Here is a 26,918-nt window from a genome sequence, read left to right on the forward strand (position 1 = left end):
GCTACTAGAGTATCATTGCAACTAGAACGTTGCAGTGGACAGAGCTAGGATATATATACATGTATGTGCAGTATACATATATTCTACATACATATAAATTAGTTCATTTTGATATCTCTAATTCCTATCCAATCCCTACCTAACTCCATAGGGTTCTTCCTTCCTCAATTCCATATTTCTGTGTTTTCTGTTCCTTCTTTCATAGTGGAAACCCTGGTGACACAGTGGTTAAGAGCTCCAACTGCTATCCAAAAGGTCGGCAGTTCAAATCCACCAGGCACTCCTTGAAAAACTCTATGGAGCAGTTCTACTCTGTTCTATAGGCTCGCTATGAGTCGGAATCGACTCATGGCAATGGGTTTTCTTTCACAGTTAGAACCCTAACTCCCAATATCAGCATTATTCATTGTCCAATTAATTCTTTTACACATAGTTCCAGAACAGTCACAGCTATACCAGTATGAAACAAACCTATTAAGAAGAGTTCAAGATTTATCTGCAGTTTCCTTCTCCCAAAGCAGACTGAGGATATACAGTTAAAATACTATTTTCAAGAAGTTACTTACATTAGTTCTTTTTTTTCCTCAGTGTGTTCTGAAACATAGTTGGGTTTACTGTCTCTCTTTGCATTTGATTTCAAGGTCTCCCCCCAAACATACTGATTCAATTTTTTTAAATACATAAAATATTTACTATCCAAAAAGGTATACTCAAAGAAATGCCACTTCCTCTCCTACTCCTTGCACCCTATCCCCTCCACCAACCACTCCATTCTGTTGGCTTTACAGGGATAATTTGTCCAATTTCATTAGACTACACATCTAATATCTGTGTATTTACTGTATGGAAAGTACACTCAAAATTAGTCGATTAAAAAAATACTACTTTGAAATAATTTTAGACTTACAGAAACGTTTCAAAAATAGTACAGATATTACCATATGGCCTTCACCCAGCTTCCTCTGATGTTAACATCCTGTATAATATAGATCAACAACCAAAACTAACACTGGAAAAATTATTATTAACTGAACTGTAGGCTTTATTTGCATTTCACCAGTTTTCCCACTAATAACCTTTTTCTGTGTAAGAATCTAACCCAGGATCCCATATTGCATTTAGCTGTCCTATTGCCTCAGTCTCCTCCCATCTGTGGCTCTTCCTCAGTCCTTCCTTATCTTTCATGACCTTGACACTTTTGAAGAGCTCTTGTTGTTGGGTGCCACCGAGTTGGCTCTGACTCATGGCAACCTTATGTATAACAGAAGGAAAGGCTGCCTATCGCTGCATCATCTTCATGATCATTGGTATGTCTGAATCCATCGTTTTGGTTATTGTGTCAATCCATCTCATTGAGGGTCTCCCTCATTTTTGCTGACCCTCTACTTTAACAAACATGATGTCCTTTTCTAGCGATTGGTCTTTCCTGATGACGTGTCCAAAGTAAGAGAGCCAAAGTCTTTCCATCCTTGCTTCTAAAGAGCATTCCAATTGTATTTCTTCTAAGACTGATTTGTTCACTCTTCTGACAGTCCACAGTATAGTGAATATTCTTTGCCAATACCACAGTTAAATACATCAATTTTTTTCTTCTGTTTTCCTTTTCAATTGTCCAGCTTTCACATGCATGAGGCGATTAAAAAGACCATGGCTTGAATCAGGTGCACCTCAGTCACCAAAGTAACATCTGTGCTTTTTAAAGAAATTTAAAGAGAGAATAACAGATTGGTATCTAGAAAATCCCCAAATGTTTAAAACTTAAGCAACACAACTGTAACAGGTCTTTTACAGATTTGCCCAACGCAACATGTCCTTTGATTTCTTGACTACTGCTTCCATGGGTGCTGATTATTCATCCAAGTAGAATGAAATCACTGACAACTTCAATTTCTTCATTTATCATGATGTTGTTTACCAGTTATTTGTTTATTCTGTTATTTTCTTCACGTTCAGGTGAAGAGTACTGGTTAGCCATTTTATATAATGTTCTTCAATTTGAGTCAGTCTGATATTTCCTCATAATTAGAGTTATTTTTATTTTTTTTGCAAGAGCACCACAACAGTGATGTGTCCTCATAGTGTCATATCAGGGGATACATGATGTTGATATGTCTTATTACGGGCGATATCAACTGTGTTAGTTATCTAGGTCCTTGTCATCAATCTTCCCTTGGTCCACACAGGAACCCCAGCTTCAAAGGATGTGCTCTGCTCCTGACTGCTTTCTTGGTGGTCTGAGTTCCCCCAATCTCTATTCATTTCCCTTTCATCTCTCCAGAGATAAAAGGTGATACAGGCCACACCACAGGGAAACTCCCTTTACACAGGATCAGCGATGTGACCTGGGTAAGGGTGTTATAGCCCACCCTAATTCTCTTTAACATAATCTAACCTTGCCTCATTAACCACAGGCAGAGATTAGGATTTACAACACATAGGGAAATCACAACAGATGACAAAACGGCAGACAATCATACAACACTGGGAATCATGACCTAGCCAAGTTGATGGATATTTTGGGGGGACACAAATCAATTCACTGCATCAACTTTGGTCTCTTAATTAAGGTGGACTCTGTCAAGTTTCTCCACTGATTTTCCTGTTTCAATTAATGACTATCTTGGGAGAGATACTTGAAATTATACATATATCCTGTTTCTCTTTAAACTTTTGCCCACAAATGGTTGTGACAATTTATTTGCCTCAGTGTTTCTACATTTAATAATGGGAATCTTTTCTTGCTCAAACTGTTCCAGTTTTAACCACTGGGAGCTCTTTCAAGTAAACTCTTAATTCTTTAAAATACATGACTGTTTAAAGCAAAAATTGTAACATTGTATTGTGAGTTTATAATATATGTAGATACAATAATATATACAACAAGACTAGCATAAAGGATGTGAAGAAGTAAACAGGACCCATATTAAAAAAGGATATAATATTCTTCTAATACAGAAAAAGCAAGGTTAAGAGTCAAAAGAAACAGTTTTTTAAGAACCAAATGAGCTCTGAGTAATCCAAGAAGAGTATGATGCTACATGTCATATATTCTCACCCTCAGAGAGGAAAAGAGTAAAGTTAGCTGATGGGCTAAACAAACCAGATGCTATCTAAGGTGTAAAAGGAACAAAAATAGATTGAGTAGTAAAAAGATGATGCACACAACCAATTTTTTTGTTTTAAACCAGGAAACTGTGACACTGGGATCTATTTTAATCAGTTAATAAGAATGATCTGAAATCATTGTCAATTAATAATTATATATAAATTGTCTTTCTGTATTTCTTTTCTTGTGTTCACCACTTTTCTCTTAAGTCTAATGTGAACAACACTAAACCGTTTACTTTAATCACTGGAAAGATAAAATGCACAAAGCTCCTAAAAGAACACAAATTAGTAAAATCTTACACTAGGAAATAAGAGGTAGATGTTATATCTCACTTTAAAAAATGAAGAAGAAAATAACTTTTGCAAAGTAAAACTTTTCTGGGGTCATGTATGGTTTGCCACTTCTGTTAGCAAGCTACCTGGTTCCCAAGCCAGTACTCTCTTCGGCTTTTTGACTTATCCTATGGCTTTTTTTTTTTCTGGTGGCATAGTGGTTAAGTGCTACGGCTGCTAACCAAAAGGTCGGCAGCTCGAATCTGCCAGGCACTCCTTGGAAACTCTATGGGGCAGTTCTACTCTGTCCTATGGGGTCGCTATGAGTCGGAATCGACTCGACGGCAGCAGTTTTATGGCTATCTACTGACATCACGTTAGTTCTATTTAAGGTATTGAAAACTAAAAGAGAATGTTAATCTTGCTGGCAATCTAGAGACAGTGATCTTTTTGCACATCTGACTTTCTGGTTTGCTTTCAAATACTTATGACACCAGCCCTTCATTACGTTGCCTTATGAGATAGCCAGCATAGTTCCATTAGAATATCTTTAACTTAAGATGATCCCTACTTCCAATTAATAAAAATTCAAAGAAGTGTTATAAAAAATATTTTAGTCATGTAAAAATTATTTGACAAGAGGGTCTTTCCTCTATCTACTTTACAGACAGACACTACACATACAGCCCTGCTGTGGGTGGGAGTGAGGCGGAACATACAGAGGTGGGCACATATATACACACACGCACACCAAGATTATCTGATACCAAAAAATATAAATGTTAGAGACCTAGAAATGGAATTACCACAAGAAGATTTGATTCTGGGCTACATTCAAATTTTGCTCACCTATACGTTGCACGGAAAACCCTGGTAGTGTAGTGGTTAAGTGCTTCAGCTGCTAAACAAGAGGTCAGCAGGTCGAATCCACCAGGCGCTCCTTGGAAACTCTATGGGGCAGTTCTACTCTGTCCTGTAAGGTTGCTATGAGTCAGAATCGATTCGACAGCAGTGGGTTTGGTTTTGGTTTGGTTATATGTTGCACGTTTCCCAGAAATCAAGAAAAGTAACAGAAAATATCTGCTCTTAGCAGTTGCCTCTGACTACTCAATGGTTTCATTTAATGGTTCTGGGTTTGTTCTAACCTGAACTTCCTAAGTCAGCTTTTTATTTTTTTTCCCTCCCTACTTTTTTATTGTATGAACCCGTCTAATGTACATTAAGGTGGTGGTAAGCCTTGTTTATTTCTTCTCTAGATCAGAATTCAGCAAATTCTTTCTGTAAAGGATGAGATGGTAAATATTTTAGGCTTTGCAGGCCACATACAGTCTGTGCTGCACATTTTTTTCTTCTTAATGTAAAAACCACTCTTAGTTTGGGAGCTGAACAAAAACAGGTCACAGGACAGATCTGGCCCATAAGTTAAAGTTTGCTAACCTCTGCTACATAGACTCATCATTGGCTATGTTGTTGTTGTTGTTGTTAGGTGCCGTCGAGTCGGTTCCGACTCATAGCGACCCTATGCACAACAGAACAAAACACTGCCCGGTCCTGAGCCATCCTTACAATAGTTGTTATGCTTCAGCCCACTGTTGTAGCCACTCTGTCAATCCACCTCATTGAGGGTCTTCCTCTTTTCCCCTGACCCTGTACTCTGCCAAGCATGATGTCCTTCTCCAGGGACTGATCCCTCCTGACAACATGTCCAAAGCATGTAAGACGCAGTCTCGCCATCCTTGCCTCTAAGGAGCATTCTGGCTGCACTTCTTCCAAGACAGGTTTGTTCGTTCTTTTGGCAGTCCATGGTATACTCAATATTCTTCGCCAACACCACAATTCAAAGGTGTCAACTCTTCTTCAGTCTTCCTTATTCATTGTCCAGCTTTCACATGCATATGATGCGATTGCAAATACCAAGGCTTGGGTCAGGCCCACCTTAGTCTTCAGGGTGACATCTTTGCTCTTCAACACTTTGAAGAGATCCTCTGCAGCAGATTTACCCAATGCAATGCGTCTTTTGATTTCTTGACTGCGGCTTCCATAGGTGTTGATTCTGGATCTAAATAAAATGGAATACTTGACAACTTCAATCTTTTCTCCGTTTATCATGATGTTGCTCATTGGTCCAGTTGTGAGGATTTTCGTTTTCTTTATGTTGAGGTGTAATCCATACTGAAGGCTGTGGTCTTTGATCTTCATTAGGAAGTGCTTCAAGTCCTCTTCACTTTCAGCAAGCAAGGTTGTGTCATCTGCATAATGCAGGTTGTTAATGAGTCTTCCTTCAATCCTGATGTCCCGTTCTTCTTCATATAGTCCAGCTTCTCGGATTATTTGTTCAGCATACAGATTAAATAGGTATGGTGAAAGAATACAACCCTGACGCACACCTTTCCTGACTTTAAACCAATTAGTATCCCCTTGTTCTGTCCGAACAACTGCCTCTTAATTTATGTAAGGGTTCCTCATGAGCACAATTAAGTGTTCTGGAATTCCCATTCTTCACAGTGTTATCCATAGTTTGTTATGATCCCCACAGTCGAATGCCTTTGTATAGTCAATAAAACACAGGTAAATGTACTTCTGGTATTCTCTGCTTTCAGCCAGGATCCATCTGACATCAGCAATGATATCCCTGGTTCCATGTCCTCTTCTGAAACCGGCCTGAATTTCTGGCAGTTCCCTGTCAATATACTGCTGCAGCTATTTTTGAATGATCTTCAGCAAAATTTTGCTTGCATGTGATATTAATGATATTGTTCTATAATTTCCACATTTGGTTGGATCACCTTTCTTGGGATGGGAATAGGCGTAAGTTTGGATCTCTTCCAGTCAGTTGGCCAGGAAGCTGTCTTCCATATCTCTTGGCATAGACGAGTGAGCACCTCCAATGCTGCATCTGGGTGTTGAAACACCTGGGTTGATATTCCATCAATTCCTGGAGCCTTGTTTTTCACCAATGCCTTCAGAGCAGCTTGGACTTCTTCCTTCAGCACCATCGGTTCCTGATCATATGCCACCACTTGAAATGCCTGAATATCGACTAATTCTTTTTGGTATAATGACTCTGTATATTCCTTCCATCTTCTTTTGATGCTTCCTGCGTCGTTTAATATTTTCCCCATGGAGTCCTTCACTATTGCAATTCGAGGTTTGGATTTTTTCTTCAGTTCTTTCAGCTTGAACAACGCCGAGTGTGTTCTTCCCTTTTGGTTTTCCATCTCCGGCTCTTTGCACATGTCATTATAATATTTTGTCTTCTTGAGAGGCCCTTTGAAATCTTCTGTTCAGTTCTTTTACTTCATCAATTCTTCCTTTTGCTTTAGCTGCTCGACGCTCAAGAGCAAGTTTCAGGGTCTCCTCTGACATCCATCTTGGTCTTTTCTTTCTTTCCTGTCTTTTCGGTGACCGCTTGCTTTCTTCATGGATGATGTCCTTGATGTCATTCCACAACTCATCTGGTCTTCAGTCACTAGTGTTCAATGCATCAAATCTATTCTTGAGATGGTCTCTAAATTCAGGTGGGATAGACTCAAGGTCGTATTTTGGCTCTCGTGGACTTGTTCTGATTTTCTTCAGTTTCAGCTTGAATTTGCATATGAACAATTGATGGTCTGTTCCCCAGTTGGCCCCTGGCCTTGTTCTGACTGCTGATATTGAGCTTTTCCATCGTCTCTTTCCACAGATGTAGTCAATTTGATTTCTCTGTGTTCCATCTGGGGAGGTCCATGTGTATAGTCGCCGTTTATGCTGGTGAAAGAAGGTATTTGCAATGAAGAAGTCATTGGTCTTGCAAAATTCTATCATTCCATCTCCGGCATTGTTTCTATCACCAAGGCCATATTTTCCAACTACTGATCCTTCTTCTTTGTTTCCAACTTTCGCATTCCAATCGCCAGTAATTATCAATGCATCTTGATTGCATGTTCGATCAATTTCAGACTGCAGCAGCTGATAAAAATCTTCTATTTCTTCATCTTTGCCCCTAGTGGTTGGTGCGTAAATTTGAATAACAGCCATATTAACTGGTCTTCCTTGTAGGCGTATGGATATTATCCTATCACTGACACCGTTGTAGATCTTGAAACGTTCTTTTCGACGATGAATGCAACACCATTCCTCTTCGAGTTGTCATTCCCAGCATAGTAGACTATATGGCTGTCCGATTCAAAATGGCCAGTACCAGTCCATTTCAGCTCACTAATGCCTAGGATATCAATGGTTACGCGTTCCATTTCATTTTTGACGATTTCCAATTTTCCTGGATTCATACTTCATACATTCCAGGTTCTGATTATTAATGGATGTTTGCAGCTGTTTCTTCTCATTTTGAGTCGTGCCACATCAGCAAATGAAGGTCCCGAAAGCTTTACTCCATCCACGTCATTAAGGTCGACTCTACTTTGAGGAGGCAGCTCTTCCCCAGTCATCTTCTGAGTGCCTTCCAACCTGGGGGGCTCATCTTCCAGCACTGTATCAGACAGTGTTCCGCTGCTATTCATAAGGTTTTCACTGGCTAAAGCTTTTCAGAAGTATACTGCCGGGTCCTTCTTCCTACTCTGTCTTAGTCTGGAAGCTCAGCTGAAACCTGTCCTCCATGGGTGACCCTGCTGGTATCTGAATACCGGTGGCATAGCTTCCAGCATCACAGCAACACCCAAGCCCCCACAGTACAACAAACTGACAGACACCTGGGGGCTAGGAGGTATGCTAAAAAGTAGATCAAATTCTGAAAAGAGAAAAAAGTGGAAACATAAACAGGTCTACTGGGAAATTGATATTGAGGTTAGCAGACAGAAGACTATAAAATAATTACGATTAATAAACTCAAGAAAACAGAGGAAAAGATTAAACTTGCTTAAAAAAATCCATGTACCATATTTTTACACAAATAACACAAGCTTTTCTTTCTACATTCGTTTGCCAATCACACCCTCCGCCAGCAAGGTAATTTTTTTTTTTTTTTACCAGCAAGGTAATTTAATAAGCACCACTATGCTAAATTTTTTACATGTTAATCTAAAAAAATTAGCATAGCACACTTCCAAAATACCTGGGGGGGGGGAGGAGTGGTTGGCAAACAAAGGTAGAAAGCGTGCATTACATGCATAAAATACAGTATTTCAATAGATTCAGAGTTTTTAAAAAAAGAATCAAACGGACATTTTAGAAGTAAAATATATGACAATAATAGCACAAAGAACAAGAGAAACATAGAGCTGAAATACTATAAGGTTTTTCTCCATCATCTGAGAAGTAGTGAAAGTGCTAAAATTTAAATTAAGTATAATAAATCCAAGAATGCATAACATAATCTCTAGGATAAGTATTAAGAGAATAACAAAAGAATGTATAGCCAAAAGATTAATAGAGAAAAAGAAATAATAACAATAGACACTTGATTAATTTAAAAGAGGACAAGACAGGAGGAACAAGGAAGAACAAATGGAACAAACAAAAGTCAAAGAGCAAAACAGCAGACTTTAACCCCAGCTGTATCAGTAACTGCATCCAATAAAATAGGACAAAACACTAAAACAAGGATCATGAGACAAATTAAAAAAAAATAAAACCCAACTCTATGTTGTACACAAGAGAAACACTTTAGCTATTAGCTCCCCAAAGAAAAAAGAAATACCACGCAAGCATTAGTCAAAAGGTTTCTGATTAACATCAAAGTAGATTTTTAATCAAGAAATATTATGAATGATTAAGAATAATTTGGGGGGGGCAATTTTTTTTACTGTGCTTTAGACAATTAGTTTCTTGTTAAACAATTAATACATATATTTGTTTTGTAACACTGGTTGCCAACCCCACAACATGTAAACACTCTCTCCCTTCTTGACCTTGAGTTCCCCATTACCAGGTTCCCTGTCCTAAGAATGAAATTTTGTAATGATAAACGGGACAATTAAAAAGAAAAACATAATATTCCTAAACTTGTATGCTCCTAAGAACATAACTTAGAAATATATAAAGCAAAACTAGACAGAGCTAAAAGGAAAAACAGACTAATCCACAACAACAGTAGAGATTTTAAAATACCTCTGTCAGTAATGATACAAAGAAAAGGCTCTCTCTCTCCTCCCACAAAATTAGTAATGATGTAAAAGAGCTGAAGACCATCATCAATGAACTTTACCTAATTGACATATATACAAAACATTACAACAAAAAAAATACAAAATATATATTATTTTCCTAGACACATGGAATGCTCTTAATTGGATGAGAGAACATTGGATTCTAGCACTGAATGCCCTTCATTGTGGATCAGAAATTGTAGAGGCTGTATGATGCTATCTATGACCATATACTGTTCCATAAAGCAAGTCTCAATAAATTCCAAAGGATTTAAATCGTACAAAGTATAATCTGTGTCAAAAGTGGTATTATACAAAAAAAAAATGAATAATAGAATAACTAGAAAATCCCCCAAATGTTTAAAAATTAAGCAACACACTTGTATATAACCCAAAGGGGGAAAAAAATCACACTGGAAAACAAATTTTCTTAACCTAAATGATATTTAAAATGACATATTATCATATGTATGTTTATAGCAACTTATTCATAACTGCCAAAAATTGAAAGTAACTAAGATGTCCTTCAATAGGTGATGGATAAATAAACTGTGGTACATCTAAACAACGGAGTGATAGAAAGAAATGAGCTAGACGTTGTACTGGTGAATGTTCTGGTATATTTTCACCACAATAAAAAAAAATACAGGAAAAAAAAAAAGAGCTATCAAGCCACGAAAAGACATGAAGAAAGCTTAAATGCATACTGCTAAGTGAAAAAACACAGTGCAGAAAAGCTACATACTGTGTGATTCTAACTATCTAACATTTTAGAAAAGGCAAAACTACAGAGACAATGAAAAGATCACCAGTTGTCAAGGGGTCAGCAGGAGAAAAGAAGGATAAAAAGGTGGATCACTTGGCATTCTGTATGATACTGTAATGGTGGACACATGACATGATGCATTTGTCCAAACCAAAAGGACTGTACAACACAAAGAATAAACGCTAATGTAAACTATGGATGTTAGTTAATAAGGACGTATCAATATTGATTCATCAATTGCAACAAACGCATCACAGGAATGCAAGATGTTAGTAGAAGAAAAGATGTACAGGTGGTAGGGAGCATGTGAGAACTATGTACTTTCTGTACAATTTCTCTGTAAGCCTAAATCTGTGTTTAAAAAAAAAGTCTCTTTTAAAAATGGCATATGAAAACTTGTGACATACAGCACTGACTGGGAAAGTTATAGGTAAATGCATAATCAGATTACAGTAGAAATTAAATGACATGTTTGTATCTCAAGAAGACAACATCTGGCATTGTAAGTCTAAGTTTTTTACCACTTCTATTCAACATTTTACTGGTGGTCTTAGCCAATACAAACAATGAAGAAGGAAAAAAAAGGATTGAAAAGGAATAAATAAAACTGACATTCGCATACAGATAGTATGTCAGCTTACATACGAAAATTCAAAAACACCTATAAACTATGAGAATAACTGAATTTAGCAAGGTCACTGGATACAAAAGCTCAACTGTACTTCTATATATTGGGAATCAATAACTATAAGATGAAATTTTAAAGAGAGATACCATTTGGTATAACCCTCACCCCCGCCCCCCCCAAAAAACTAGGAATAAACCTATGGAAAGATGTACAAAACCTCTATAGCAAAATATACAAAAACAATGAGAGATCTTAAAGAAGAACTAAATAAATGGAGAGAAAAACTGAGGTACATGAATAAGAAAATTCAACATTGTAAAGACATAAATTTTCTCCAAATTGATCTATAGATTCAATACAGTCTAAACCAAAATCCCAGACTTTATGGAAAATGATAAGCTAGCTCTATAATTTGTATGGAAAGGCACAGCACCTAGAATAGCCTAAGGCAACCTTTAAGACAACAAAGCAGAGAGAGTTAAAACTACCAGATACTAAAACTGATTATAAACCTACCGTGGATTAGTGACACAAAAATCCCCAAAAAAGACAGAAATAGACCAAATGAACAAACAGAAAGTTCAGAGAGAAACTCACACATATACGATCACACTTGATTTACTACAAAGGTACAATTCAGTAACTAATGCTGGGTCAATTTTAGTGATTTACTTAGACATCCTCCTCGGTCCCCGTTCATATAACAAACACAGTTATTAAACAGGGATGAATCATAGACATAAATGTGACAGGTAAAACAAAGCTTCTACACAAAAGCATATGACAGTATTTTCTTGAGCTTAATTAGAGTAGGCAAAAATTTCTAAAGCAGAACACAAAATGTAGTAACCAAAAACAAACAAAAATTAGAATTCACTAAAATTAAAAACCTGAGTTCATCAAAATACAAAACTAAGAAAATGAAAATCACAGGCTAGGTTAAAAGAACTCTGTAAAGAACTCCTAACAAACGGATATGAAAATGAGAGAAAACTGACTTTTAAGATTGGCAAAAGATTTAAACAGGCACTTCACCAAAAAAAAAAAAAAAAAAAAGAACCAAATGGCCAACATGTGTATGAAAATATCATTATTTATCACAAAAACGCAAAATGAAACCATAATGAGACACCACTACATGCCCACCGAAACTCAAAAACTAAGGAATGCTAATACCAAATCATGGCAAGGATGCAGAGCAACTGGAACTCTGATACATTAATGAACTGGTACAACCACTTTGAAAACATGTTTGACGGTATGTTGTGAAGTTAAATGCATACATACACACACACACACACACAAAGTATGCCCCAGAAATGTGACCACTGGTTATTCACCCAAGAGAAATGGGAGTTTATAAATGGAGGTTTATGTATACCAACTCACATGTACAAGAATTTTCACAGCAGGCTCATTCAACATAGGCCCGAACTGGAAACAATCCAAATGTCCATCAACAATATAATAAATGAATTGTATGTTCATACAACAAAATACCAGGCAACAATGAAAATGAATAAACTACTGCTATATGTAAGAATCTAGGTGAATTTTAAAGACTTGATATTTAGCAAAAGAAGCTGGATATAAAACAGTACATTCAATATGATTCCATTTATATGTAGTTCAATAATAGGCAAAACTAATCTACAGAGAGAGGTTAGAACAGTGGTTACTTTTTGGGAGGGGTTTTTTTTTATAGACAGGAAGTGTGATTGAGGGAGCTTTCCGGGGTACTGGGGAAGTTCCATATCTTCACCTGAGTGGTGGTAATATGGGTATATACACATGTGAAAACTCATCAAGTTGTACATTTAATATCTGTGCAATTTACTGTATCTAGGTAATATCTCAATACAAATATAAAAAGAAAGTCAATTTAGTAAGGGCTGACTAAAAACTTTTCAAAGAAAGATAAAACCTGTGAATAATCTGCCTCTGCAGGTTACAATGCTAACGCAATGTTTATTAAACAAGAAAAGGAGACTGAAGAGAAAGGTTATTTTACTGGAGTAGGTTTTCAATGTCAATACATTTTGTTTATATAACTAGCTGATACTTTATTAGACTTTTAACAATTTAAAAAATATATTTAAAAATCATTTTAATGCTTCTATTCCTAACACTTCCTAACACATTTTCCACCTTACCTTGACAACTATGGTGTGGGTAATTACTACAGGTTTCAGGCACACAATCCCTGACGTTAGTGAGGAAATACCATATTTTAAATTCTTGAACACCCTGTATAACACAGTGGTAAGAACAAAAATGTTTAGCACTGTTGAGGCTGTAGTCATGATTAGGACTGCAGATGGTGGATGAAAGGGCGTGACTGCTGGTAGACAGGGAGCTAGGAATAAAGGATTTTTTTTTTTATATAATTTTTATTGTGCTCTAAGTAAAAGTTTACAAATCAAGTCATTCTCTCACATAAAAACTTATATACACCTTGCTACATACTCCCAATTACTCTCCCCCTAATGAGACAGCCCGCTCTCTCCCTCCATTCTCTTTTCATGTCTATTTCGCCAGCTTCTAACCCCCTCTACCCTCTCATCTCCCCTCCGGGCAGGAGATGCCAATATAGTCTCAAGTGTCCACCTGATCCAAGAAGCTCACTCCCCACCAGCATCTCTCTCCAACCCATTGTCCAGTCCAATCCATGTCTGAAGAGTTGGCTTCAGGAATGGTTCCTATCCTGGGCCAACAGAAGGTCTGGGGGCCATGAGCACCAGGGTCTTTCCAGTCTCAGTCAGACCATTAAGTCTAGTCTTTTTATGAGAATTTGGGGTCTGCATCTCACTGCTCTCCTGCACCCTCAGGGGTTCTCTGTTGTGTTCCCTGTCAGGGCAGTCATCGGTTGTAGCTGGGCACCATCTAGTTCTTCTGGTCTCAGGACGATGTAGTCTCTGGTTCATGTGGCCCGAATAAAGGATTTTTTAATGGTAGAAACTCAAGCATGTTTTAAAAACTATGGGACCTGGGAAGAAAGCACAGGGACAAAACTAGGGGTCCTAAGTTTCTATATAACCAGACTTTCAAACATGACTGAAAATGCATGAACAACAGAAGATAAATTAGATAACTGGGACCTCCTAAAAATGAAACACACTCATCAAAAGACTTTACCAAAAGAGTAAAAAGATACAGACTGGGAAAGAATCTTTGGCAACAATATACCTGACAAGGGTCTAATCTCTAAATATATAGAAAACTTCAACTGAACACAACAAAAAGACAATCCAATCAAAAAATGCACAAAGGACATGAAGACACTTCACAAAAGGGGATACTGAGGCAGCTAAGAAAACACATGAAGAGATGCGAACAATTATTAATCTTTCCCCCCAAAAAAACCAAGCCCAGTGCTGTGGAGTCAATTCCAACTCATAGTGACCCTACAGGACAGAGAACTGCCCCACGGGATGTCCAATGAGCAGCTGGTAGATCCTACTGCCGACCTCTTAACCACTGCATCACCAGGGCTCCGTTTGGGTTATACCAAAAACCAAACCAAACCTGTTGCCGTCGAGGCAACTCTGACTCATAGCAACTCTATAGGACAGATTACAACTGCTCCATAGTGTTTTCGAGAAGTAGCTGGTAGATTCAAACTGCCAATCTTCTGGGTGGCAGCCGAGCTCTTAACTACTGCACAACCAGAGATCCAATGCATGCCATAAGACTCCTAAAAATAGCTAAAATTTCTGAACAAGTAACATGTACATTAAAACAAAATAATATTTTTTCAATAAGCAGAAGCTTTAAAAACACATTATCAAATAGAACTATCTACTTTCATATTTGGATCTTACACACATACATACACCACTCTGGACTATGGACTATATTTCTTTATATTTATTGTGTTTTACTCTGCCAAGAGTGGACATTAAGCAAATGCTAGCCACTGACATTAAGCCTTTAACACTTACAAAATACACTGCTCCAAAGCTTCCATGGCCAATTTCTCTGAGGTCTGTGAAGAGCTTCTCTGGATCTTCTTTGAAAAAGAGCTCTGCTATTTCAGGGTCCTTCAGGCTGCCTGCTCGGTTAGTTGATGGCATCCTGCTGGGCAGTCAGCTGTCTGATTCTAATTTTATACTGCTATCCCAATCCTTGGTTCATCTGTATGAATGAAGCCACGCTGGCATAAACTACTGCAGAGAAAAAAAAAAAGAAAAAAAGGTCAGGAAACGCAAACGCTGTTAAGAATAATTACTATAAGATCATTTACTGACAGCATTTGCAAAATTATCTTAGGCCTAGAAGTTCACTGAAAAGGCAGTATTGTCTATTAATACAGTTGTTCCTAAACCTCACTCACCATCACAGTCGCTTCTGCCCTTTTTTTGTTTGTTTTTACGTGGATTCTCAATAAACAGAACTTTAATTCTGATACAGTGAGACAGATGAGGTGATACAACATACAGATTAATATACGCAACTCAAGATGTACCCATGGCATGTTTCTAACAATAGGGAAACTCCCACCTATTACTGATCTTCAAATATAAGAAAACACACAAAAGATTTAACTCAGTACTCTGCTTTTCTCTTTCTTTCACATACTAGTTTAATCAATCAACTCCAGTACAGACCTTCCTAAGGGGGGGAGGGAAATACAGTGGAATAAACTATTTAATTGTAGACAACTGTTTTCCCATAAACCTGATTCACATTAAAATATGGTCTTTATCAACTATTCTTCATTAGATAAGTATATATTGCAGAGAGCTAGTAAATTCCCTGGTGGCTCTGCTATCAATTCCTTTGTATCAGATTACTCATTTAAAAAAAAATGACTATCATCAATTGAGAGGCTTCAGAACCTGGATTCTGAAATGACACTGCCTGGGTTTGAATCCTGACAACACTACTTACAAGCTGTGATGTTGGGTAGCCTCATTTTCCTATATCACTATAAAATGAGAACAATACTATATCTCTACTCCTCTGTAGTTGTGAGAATTAAGTTAATAAATGTAAGCATAAACTCGTACTCAGTCATAGAAAGCACAATATTAAGTGCTTTTTTTTTTTTTTAATTGAGCTTTAGGTGAAAGTTTACAGTACAAATTAGCTTCTCATTCAAAAATTTATACAAATTGTTTTGTGACATTGGTTGCAATCCCTCCAATGTGTCATCACTTTCCCTCTTCCCACCATGGGTTCCCTGTGTCCATTCATCCAGTTTTCCTGTCTCTTCCTGCTTTATCATCTTTGCTTTTGGGCAGGTATTATTTGGTCTCATATACTTGACTGAACTAAGAAGCACATTCCTCGTGTGTGTTATTGTTTTATAGGCTTGTTTAATCTTTGGCTTTTGGTTTTGTTGATTCTTGCTATTTTCCTGTTCTCTGTTTCATTCACTTATGCTCTAATCTTTATTATTTCCTTTCTTCTGGTGCCTGTGCGCTTCTTTTGCGGTTCTCTCTATTTGTTTGAGTTGTAGGCTAATGTTTAGATTTTGGCCCATTCTTTTTTTGATACATGCATTTATTGCTATAAATTGACCCCTGGGCACTGCCTTTGCTGTGTCCAAAAGGTTTTGGTATGATGTGTTTTCATTTCTCTTTTCAGTCTAGGAATTTTTTAATATCTTATTTGATTTCTTCTATTACCCAGTTGTTCTTAAGCAAGGTATTATTTAGTTTCCATGAATTTGTTTATTTTCCCTTGCTCTTCCTGTTACTGATTTCTATTTTTATGGGGTAATGATCAGGGGGAAGGCTTTGTATTATTTTGATATTTTGGATTTTATTGAGGTTTGCTTTGTGGCCTAAAATGTGGTCTACTCTGGAGAATGTTCCATGTGAGCTGAAAAGAATGTATATTTTTGCCACTGTTGGGTGGAGTGTTCTACATACGTCTATGAGGTCAAGTTGGTTGACTGTGGCCTTTAGCTCTTCTATATCTTTGCTTAGTTTCTTTCTAGATATTCTGTCCTTTACCGAGAGTGGTGTGGTGAACTCTCCTACTATTATGGTGGAACTGTCTATTTCTCTTTTTCAGTGCTGTTATAATTTATGTATTTTGGAGCCCCGTCATTGGGTGCATAGATATTTATTAAGGTTATGCCTTCTTGATGGATTGTCCCTGTAATCATTACATAATGTCCTTCCTGTTTCTTATGGTTGATTTTGCCTTACAGTCTATTTTATCTGAGAATAGTATTGACACTCCTGTTCTTTTTTGGTTATTATTTGCTTCATATATTTTTTCCATCCTTCGATTTTTAATATATTTATATTTTTGTATCTAAGATGTGTCGATTGTAGACAGCATATTGATGGGTTGTGTTTTTTTATCCATTCTGCCACTCTCTGTCTCTTTACAGATGCATTTAAGCCATTTACATTCAGTGTGATTATCAATATGTATGAGTTTATTGCTGTCATATTCTTGTGCTTTTTTCTGTAGTGCTAATGATTTCTCTGTTCCTCTTACTTTCCTGTACTTAGTTCCTTTTATTTGTGGATTTTCTTTTCATATCTTCCGTTATTATTGAGTTTACTGAGTCTTTATGATTTTCTTCTTTTTTATTTTGATGAGTAGGTTTATTAACTTTCTTTGTGGTTATTAAACTTACCCTTATCTTCCTAAATTTGATCCAGTCTTTTATTACTTGGTATTGCCTTGACTTCATCTCCATTTGAAAGTTCTGTACCTATACCATTTACTCCCCGTTTTATTGGTCTGACATTGTCATCATTTACAGACTGATGTCTCTGTTTCCCTATTTTAAGTCTTTTAGGTTTGTTTTGTTATTGAGATTTCTTTACCTAAGTTGGTATCTGACTGATGCTGTCCTGTGTTCTAGACTCAGGTTGTTGTCAGATGTTGGTTCTCGAACCAAAGGACTTTAATATAACTTGTAAGTTTGGTTTGGTTTTTATGAATTCCCTTAATTTCTGTTTATCTGGAAATGTCCTAATTTCACCAGTGAATTTTGAGAGAGCTTTGCAGGATATATTATTCCTGGTTGGCGGTTTTGTTCTTTCAAGGTTTTATATATGTCATCCTATTGCCTTCTTGCCTGCATAGTTTCTGCCAAGTAATCAGAGCTTAACCTTATTGTTTTTCTCAAGCCGCTCTCAGGATCCTTTCTTAGTCTTTGGTTCTGGCAAGTAAGATTATGGTATGTCTTGGGGACCTTCTTTTGGGATCTATTCTATATGGGTTTCATTGAGCTTCTTGGATGGTCATCTTTCATGATATTTGAGGAATTTTCAGTCCGTAAATCTTCAACAATCTTCTCTGTGTTTTCCATTTTCTTTCCCTGTTCTGGAACTTCCATCATGCACAAATTTTTGCTCTTCATTGTGTTCCACATAATTCTTAGGTTTTCTTCATTTGTTTCTCTGATTTTTCCTCAAAGTGGCATGCACACATTTGTCTTCAATCTCACTGATTCTGTCTTCCATTGTTTCAAATTTGCTCCTAAAATCTTCTATTGAGTTGTTCTTTTCTGAAAATTTGTTGTTTACCTTTAGATTTCTAGTTACTGTTTTGTGTGATTTCTAATTATTTATTTCAATGCTTTGTTCTTGTATTATTTTCCTGAATTCTTCTATGGATTTGTCCATGTCTACCTTGATTTTGGCTATGTTCTTGTTGGTTTGTCTATTTTTTCCTTAGTTTTGTCTGTGTTTTCCTTGATCTCTTTCCTAATCTTTTGGAGAACCCTACATATTAATCTTTTGAATTCTACATCAGGGTAGCTACACTGACTTTTCTTCTACCAGAAGGTTATCTGATTCTTTATTTTGGTCACTTACTGGAGCCATCCTGTCCTGCTTTTTTACATGTTTTAATATTGTCTGCTGTCTCTGAGACATTAAGGTATTGTTTCCTTTATTTACTGATTGTATGTTTGTTTTTTTGTTTTGTCCTGCTTTTTTGTTTTGATATATCAGGGCAGGTGGCCTGAGTGTTCTTTGCTGCTTGCTCATCTGTCGGCACAATGCCTCCCACCACATCATCTGGGTGGGCAGAGCAACGGTGGGCAAGGTGAGACTGCTTCGCTGTACACTGGTTTGGCAAAATGGCTGAGAGAGAACTGGGAGGGCACTGTCTGCTTCCTAATGTTGGTCCAGCAATGTGGGAGCTTTACACAGCTCCTTGCCAGATGGGAGGGAGTGTAGGACGTGTGGTGGTACAGGTTCACCTCATACTATTCAGCAGCTGATCAAGTGACAGGAGGGTAGGGGTGGTGTGGGCCCAGTGTGGTGGCAAGCCTGAGCACTGGGGGCACTCTAGCCATGGTGGCATGGCGGAGGCGTGCAGAAAGGGGGAAGGTGGTGTACAGGACTAGCTGTAAGGGAGAAAGAAGAAAGAAAAAAAGAAAGAAATGGCACAGTTCAGGGACCGGCGGGTGAGGTGGGGTAGACCCAGGCAGCAGTGGGCCAGTGTGCCCATGGCACTCTATCCATGGCAGCACGGCTGGGGCCAGAGGTAATGGTGGGTAGGCGATGTATGGGGCTAGGTGAGAGGAAGAAAGGTAAGGGGAAAAAACGGTGGCGTGGTGGGGAGCCAGTGAGTGGGGACAGGGTGGACCTGGGCACCAGTGGGAAGGGGAGGAGATGGCATACGGGGATAGGTAAAAAAGAGAAAAAAAAAATGGCAATGTGGGAGCTGACGGATGGGGGCAGGGTGAACCTGGGGTGGCAGCAGGCCACTGGGTCTCTAGCTGCACTGGCATGGTGAGGGATGGAGGAAGAGACAGGTGGTGTAAAGGGCTAGGAGCGGGGGAGAAAGAAAAAGAAGAAAGAAAAAAAAAAAACCATGGCATGGTTACAGCCAGCGAGTGGAGGATGGGTGAACCCAGGGGCCGGTGGGGAGGGGAGATGGCATACGGGGCTAGGTGGGAGGGAGAGAAAAAGAGAAGAAAAAAAAAAGTCACATAGCAGGAGGGGTCAGGGTAGGCTCTAAAAAGGAGGAGCTCGTATTTGTGAACCCTGGTGACGGGGGCTGCCAGGATGAGTGGTTGGGGGTGGGGGGGGGAGGTCTTGCTTCTATTCGCCAGAAGAGTAAAGGGTAGGAAAGTATTTTTCTCTGATTACCAGGTGCTCTGACTCCTGTTGGGACCTCCACGAAGTTGCCTTCCCATACTCCCTGTCCAGGGTTGTTGCTGGCTGTGTTTCAAGATGGCCATGCTGTGCCCTATTAGTTGGCAGGGGGCCTCTACTTCATATATCCCCTCGTTTTCTGTCTTCCATCAGTTTCTTCTTCCACTTGGTGTTTGATCTAGTTCTTTATCCCTTCAGTTGATGCTCAGGGTTCTAGGGTCGATGTTTGTATCTTTTTACTTAGTTTTTCAGATCTTTGTAGCAGATGGGTGGTGTGGTGAGTCTGTCTAGGGTATCATGTTGGCTCCTCCCACTTGAGCTGTTATTTTAACTTGCTTAAATTCAGTGGTGGTAGTGGGGAAGGGATCTAAAATTGATTTAATTAAAGTAAAAAAAAAAAGGAAGAAAAAAAAAGAGAGAGTTCTTGCCATTTCTTTCCCATGCCTTTTAGATAACTTTTAAGCAGTTAGCTGTGTCATTTATAGTGACATCAACTGAACCAATTTAACTCTTGTTAGATAAGTTCTGTCACTACATAAAACACATTTAAATGTCTTTTTTGCAGGCCTAAATACAGCAAAAAAAGTAAAGAAGGTTTAAATTGTTCTTTTGTGTCCCATTTCTAACATACATGATGCAAGGTTGCACGATACACTCCTTCCTACAAATTTCCCTGCTCTGGAAGTTCTTGGAACAAAGAATCTCAATTCCAGTTCTGCCAAGAATATGTCACCATAGGAAAGTCACGTAAATTCCCATGCTTAAAATGAGTAGGTTGAACTAAGTTCCACATAAAGTGTTAATATCCAATTAATCTACATGCTTTAAAAAAAAAAAAACTTTCCATTACTTAGGACCTTATTTAAGAATTCTGAATGATCAACTCGTTGTACCTTCATTACAAGAATTATTCGAGGTTAATGTTTTCTAACCAGTTACATGACTTTGTATCACCTCTCTTATCTGCCTAACACATTCCCACTTAAAATGTTTCAAGAGTTAGATTAAATGATCTGTGTGTAAAATTTTAATTCTATTAGGAAGAGTTGGTCACTTTCCTTTATGCTCCAAAACATGCTACAGCATTTACCATACTGTACTGCAATTACTTATCTTTCTCTCTTACCTACACAGACAAGGACAATGTGTGTTATCCATTTTTATATCACCTGCCTACCTTTTACTAAGCATGAACCACAGTTAATATGACATAAATGTTTATTAAACTAAAAGAATGCATTTAATTCTCTTCTCTACCACCCCTAAAAATGGTTTCACTTTCACAGATGTTAACTGAACAAATAGTATGCATGAAACTATGCTATGCAAAAATATAAAAGTTTATAGTACAGAATAAATTAATAAGGATAACACCCTCCGGAAAATCAGAGAAACAAGAAATAATGTGGGAATTGGAATATTTGCTCTACCAAATACCAAAAGATAATACAAAACTATTTATTGCCATGACAACAGTAGAATGCTAATACAAGAAGGACGAGCAAATGAAAAATCTAAAAGAGAGTCCAAAAACAAATCCATGTGTACGTATCTTGGAATCTGGCATACTATTAAAGATGAAGAAACAAGTGTTGTTGAGAAAACTGATAATCCATTTGGAAAAAATAAGTTACATCCGTATCACATATCTTACACAAACATCACTATTAAATGGCTTAAAGAAGCATCTCAAATCAATGGGGAAAACAAAAATTTGATAAAAAGAAGTGTTGTTGTGATAATCCAATAGCCATATGGGGAAAAAAAATTGCACCTGTTATTCAAACTGAACATCGGAATTACAAATAGATCAGAAATATAAACATTTTTTTTAAAAAGCAATTAGAAAAGTACTAGAAGGAAAATGAGTAAATTCCTCTGTAATCTGGGAGTGAGGAAACCATCCTATGATCCCAATATAAAGCAGTACAGAAAAACACTGATATATTTGGCAATATAAAAAAGAAAACTTGGGAGGAAAAGCCATGGAAAATGACACCAATAACAAAAGGACAAATGATAAACTGGAAGGAAATGTCTGAAACTTATATAACCAAGGGTTAATATCTGTAATATATAAGGAGCTTGGGAAAACTGAGAAGATACAACAACCTGATATCCCCAATATATAGTTTCTAAAAAGAGAGGAAAAAAAAAAAAAAAGGGCAACAACCTGGCAGAGACATAAACAAACAGTTCACAGAAAAAGAAATGCAAGTATCCACTAAATATATAAAAATACGCTCAATAGCATGCAAAGTAAAAATAATACAAATTAGAGCTATACTCAAAAACCATTTCTTACCTATCAAAGTGGCCAAAATCTAAAATACTGATAGTGAGGTGGAAGAAAAAAATGCACTTTCATACATTAGTAGTGGGACTGCAAAAGCGTACAAATCTTATGGAGAAAAACCTAGCAAATTCATGTATGCATTTACCGTATTTTTACGCAAATAACGCATGCCTTCTATGTTTGTTTGCCAAACACACTCTCTTCCCATGAGGTATTTTTGTAAGTGTCACTACGCCAATATTTTTTATATGTTTCTGTTAAAAATAATAATAATAATAATGAGCATAGCATGTGTATAAAAATACCTCACAGGGAGAGGGCATGGTTGGCAAACAAACACAGAAGATGCAAATTATTTGTGTAAAAATACAGTACTATTTCACCCAAAAATCTCACAAAGATATTCATACCAAGGATTCTTATGTAAAATACAAGAAATGATAAATACACAAGTTATTTGATGAAACACTATTTGTATAATAGCAAAAGACTAGAAACAACCCAAATGTTTATCACGTGGGACTGCTCAAATAAACTATACATATATACCAAGCATTGGAAAACTTTTTCTATAAAAGGCCAGAGAGTAAATACGTTAGGCTTTGTGGGCCAAGATGCAAAAAAATCAAGGATATTATTTATCCTGTATTTATAACAAAACAACACAATATTCCACCAAAAATAATGTAGTAACAAAATTCAAAATACAGTAATTGTGTATAATTTTTTGAGATACACTTCTAACAGAACGATGCAATTCTTTTGGGGAAGAATAACATTTTGCTTAACACGGTTCGAAGTGAGGGTACCCTATGATCAAAATCACAAATGTTCACCTATTAGTGCTGGCCTGTAATGAGACTTATTTCACATGTCTTTTCACACAGATAGGTAGGTACTGCCAAATACTGATATGAATCCATGAACATATGATTTTAATGAGGATATTTATCACTTTGAAAGCATTTCTAAGACTCTTCTCGATATCTGCCTTTTACCGTATCATTACACTGCAAATTAATCACTTGAGAGTTAGATGGAAACTCCTCAATTGTACAGATAAATGAACTTTGAAGTGTGAAGATTTTCTCTGCACTTGCACTGAGGTCTGAAAATCAATGCTGGAACTGCAGCTTGAACTCAGAAAATATCAAAAACTACAGAGCCAAACCTGTTGCCATCGAGTCAATTCCAACTCATAGAAACCCTATAGGACACAGCAGAATTGTCCCACAGGGCTTCCAAGACTGTAATTTTTATGGAAGCAGATTGCCACATCCTTTTCCTGCACAGTAGCTGGTGGGTTCGAACCACAGACCTTTCAGTTAGCAGCCCAGCACTTAACCACTGAGCTGGAAATTTATGTGAGAGTGGAGATCTTATTTCTTGTTTTAGCATGTATGAAACAGCTTGACATTACTTGTGATTCAAATATTAGTTGTTTTCAAATGACTTCACCAAGAATCTTTCCTATTTAAGTGCTATTTCACCTTGTAGTTTTAGTTTGAATTCAGTAAGACACATTAGCAAGTCTGCAGCAAAAGCTAATATTCAAAGCAAGTCAATGTTTGACAATAAGAGTTCTTCTCACCCTAAATAATTTAACCTAAGTTCTGAGTACAAAAAAATCACAAAGCCACTGTACCACTGCTAAGCCATAAGACTGCTGTGTGCTAGGACAAGTCAATATAGTCAACTTCTATAACTGACAAAAATACATGGAACTGTGATGATTAAGTCCAGAAGAGCAATCAAGTTCACCACTGACATTACTGGTTCAATAACACAAGATAACCAAAAACCAAGCCCGTTGCTGTCGAGTCAATTACAACTCATAGCGGCCCCATAGGACAGAGTAGAACTGCCCCATAGTTTCCAAAGAGCACCTGGTGGATTCGAACTGCCCACCTTTTGGCTAGTAGCCGTAGCACTTAACCACTACGCCACTAGGGTTTCCATAACACAAGATAGATTCAAATATTTTTCACAGATTACCTCCTGATAATACAATGAGTAACAACAACAGGCTTTAAAACACCTTACATTTTCACAAGCTTTGCAAATTTGTCCAACTAAGCTTTTTTCTGTTCCACATGTATGCTTACCACCATCAATTATAACACATCTTAACAGATTCTACTTCACGTGGCACAGAGTTTGTGTTTGCTCAATTTCTTTGAAGATGTTCTCACCTGTAGTTGATTCAAGGACCCCGGTATTGCAGTGGTTAAAGCACTCAGCTGCCAACCAAAAAAAAGGTCGATGGTTCAAGCTCACCAGCACACCGTGGGAGAAAGATGTGGCAGTCAGTCTGCTTCCATAAAGACTTCCAGCCTTGGAAACCCCATGGGGCAGTTCTACTCTGTCCTACAGGGTCGCTATGAGTTGGAATTGACTCGACAGAGTGGGTTTTTTGGTTTGGTAGTTGGTTCTTGCCATTTATAGAGGCAAATTCTTCAGTCACTTCAAAACAGCATAGATTAATAAGTAACAACTAAAAAGTATAAGTAACAACTGCTGACTCATCAAAAACCAAGGAAAACCACTCAAAATCATTTACCTTGTTTTCTAATTAACCATTGATGTTGTTCCCAATGTCCTCAACTCTTTGAACAACTCTTCTCAATGAAATACTGTCTTAAACAAGCTTATTATCTCTGGACCCATTTCTTCAGCTGCTGCAATCAAATACAGCTTAATTTATTCACATCAGTAAAGGACTTTCCTTGCTTGGCTAATAAATGAGCTACTAAGAAACTATTTGGTTAGAGCCTCGTTTTCTTTTTTAAATTTTTATTGTGCTTTAAGTGAAAGTTTACAAATCAAGTCAGTCTCTCATACAAAAAATTTATATGCACCTTGCTATACACTCCTAACTGCTCTCCCCCTAAGGAGACAGCACACTCCTTCCCTCTACTCTCTATTTTCATGTCTATTCAGCCAGCTTCTGACCCCCTCTGGGGAGCCTCATTTGCATGAAGAAATTCTGCTGTGATGAAATATTCTATTTTAAATTTTCTAATTTTCCTGAACATTGCTTTCCTGTCAGATGAGAATACTGTTATGGGTACGTAGCCTGGTAATATTGACATACATTATATTCTTTTAACATAGCTCTAGGTTAACATAGCTCTAGGTGGCACAAAAAGCTTGTGCTCAACTGTGAACCTAAACGTTCGTGGTTTGAAACCACCCAGCACTACTGTAGAAGATAGGCCTGGAAATCTGCTTCTGTTAAGATTACAGCCAAGAAAACCCTATGGAGCAATTCTGTAACACATGGGTCACCAGAGTCAAAAGCAACTCGATGGCAACTAACAACAACATAGTGTCAGTGAATAATCAACACAGTACTCTGTCACTTAATTCAATAACAAAATAATCTATACTATGCTTTAAGGCATGACATCTGAAGTCCACTTTTCTCTTCTTTTCTTGTTTTGACATAACAGGTATGCCCTGGTAATAAGAGTATGATAGGCATGGTACTCAAAACACTGTCGAGTTATAAGTGTATTACTGCTATTTATTGTGTGCCCAGCAGCGGAGCCACAGAATGAGAATATCCAATACGGTCTCTCCTGCAACCCCTCAACTCTGCCACTGTCGCTCAAAAGCAGCCATTGACATTCTGTAACCACATGTGCATGACTTTCCAATCAAACTTTACTTCATGCCTTGGAATTTGTATTTTATGTGCTACAAAATATTGTTCTTCTTTTGATTTTTTTCCCTCAACCATTTAGGAGTGTAAAAAACTATTCTTGGCTGTGGGCAAGACAAAATCAGACAGCAGGGTGGATTTGGCCCTATGGCCACTTTGCCAACCCCTTATCTATAAAATGGAAATTATGTTGCTATAAAAAGTAACGATGACCGTTTCTACATGCTGCTATGAAGTAATGCGCAGATTATATTTTTATGAGAAAAAAAGCAAGGTACAGAATAGTGTGTATAAGACGGAAGAATACCCAAAAAAGGATATGAAAGGATAAACATTTTAAATCTATTTCAAATGGTTACCTATGTAGAGAAAAGGCAGGGTAAAGAGAATGGGAATAGAAGCCAGGTTTCTCTGAATGTACTGTTTTATTAATTTGAGTTTGAAGCATGAGAATATCTTACATTGTTATAAAATCAAACTTTATTCAAAAAGAAAAGAAAAAGAACAATCCCTGAGAATCAAAAGCAAATTGAAACAAGTGACCCTATATGTGTATTAAATTGGTGGATTAACCAAACAGAGAAATTATTGTAACTTTAAAACACAGAATTTTGGCTATTAGAATATATTCTAAGGACCAAAAGAAGTGCAAAACATCTTAAACTATTTTAGTCATATTGTTAGTGATCACATTAGAATTGTTATTCTGAAACCATTATGTCCATAGTGTAAGATACAAATGAGTAATTATGTTAATGTCAGGAGGAACCAAGATAAAAGAGATACAGATATAAAATCAAAGAAGTAAAACCTCTGAAATCTGAAATTTGAACAGGAGATGTTGGTATGAGCTCATGACTTAACTTACCTTAAAAACAAAACAAAGTAACAACGCCTAGTTCCCAACTCTATCCACTAAAACGGCTTCGAAACCAATCTAGTGGCAATGAGCACACCTGGATGATTTATGGGTCTAGGAGAGGAAATGTATAAAATAAGCCTGAAAACATATTGTCATAATGA

General features: G+C 37.3%; 1 protein-coding gene across 1 annotated transcript in view; it reads right to left on the reverse strand.

Annotated features, from left to right (window-relative positions):
• TAOK1 (TAO kinase 1) overlaps window positions 1-26,918 on the reverse strand; it is a 154,480-nt gene that overhangs the window by 69,264 nt on the left and 58,298 nt on the right. The window contains exon 2 of the mRNA XM_049861547.1: window positions 14,800-15,024. Within this exon, the coding sequence (XP_049717504.1) occupies window positions 14,800-14,931 (132 nt within the window). The 5' untranslated portion in view covers window positions 14,932-15,024. The remainder of the gene's footprint in view (window positions 1-14,799; window positions 15,025-26,918) is intronic.

This window comes from Elephas maximus, chromosome 19 (genome assembly GCF_024166365.1).
Source record: "Elephas maximus indicus isolate mEleMax1 chromosome 19, mEleMax1 primary haplotype, whole genome shotgun sequence".
Classification (NCBI taxonomy): Eukaryota; Metazoa; Chordata; class Mammalia; order Proboscidea; family Elephantidae; genus Elephas; species Elephas maximus.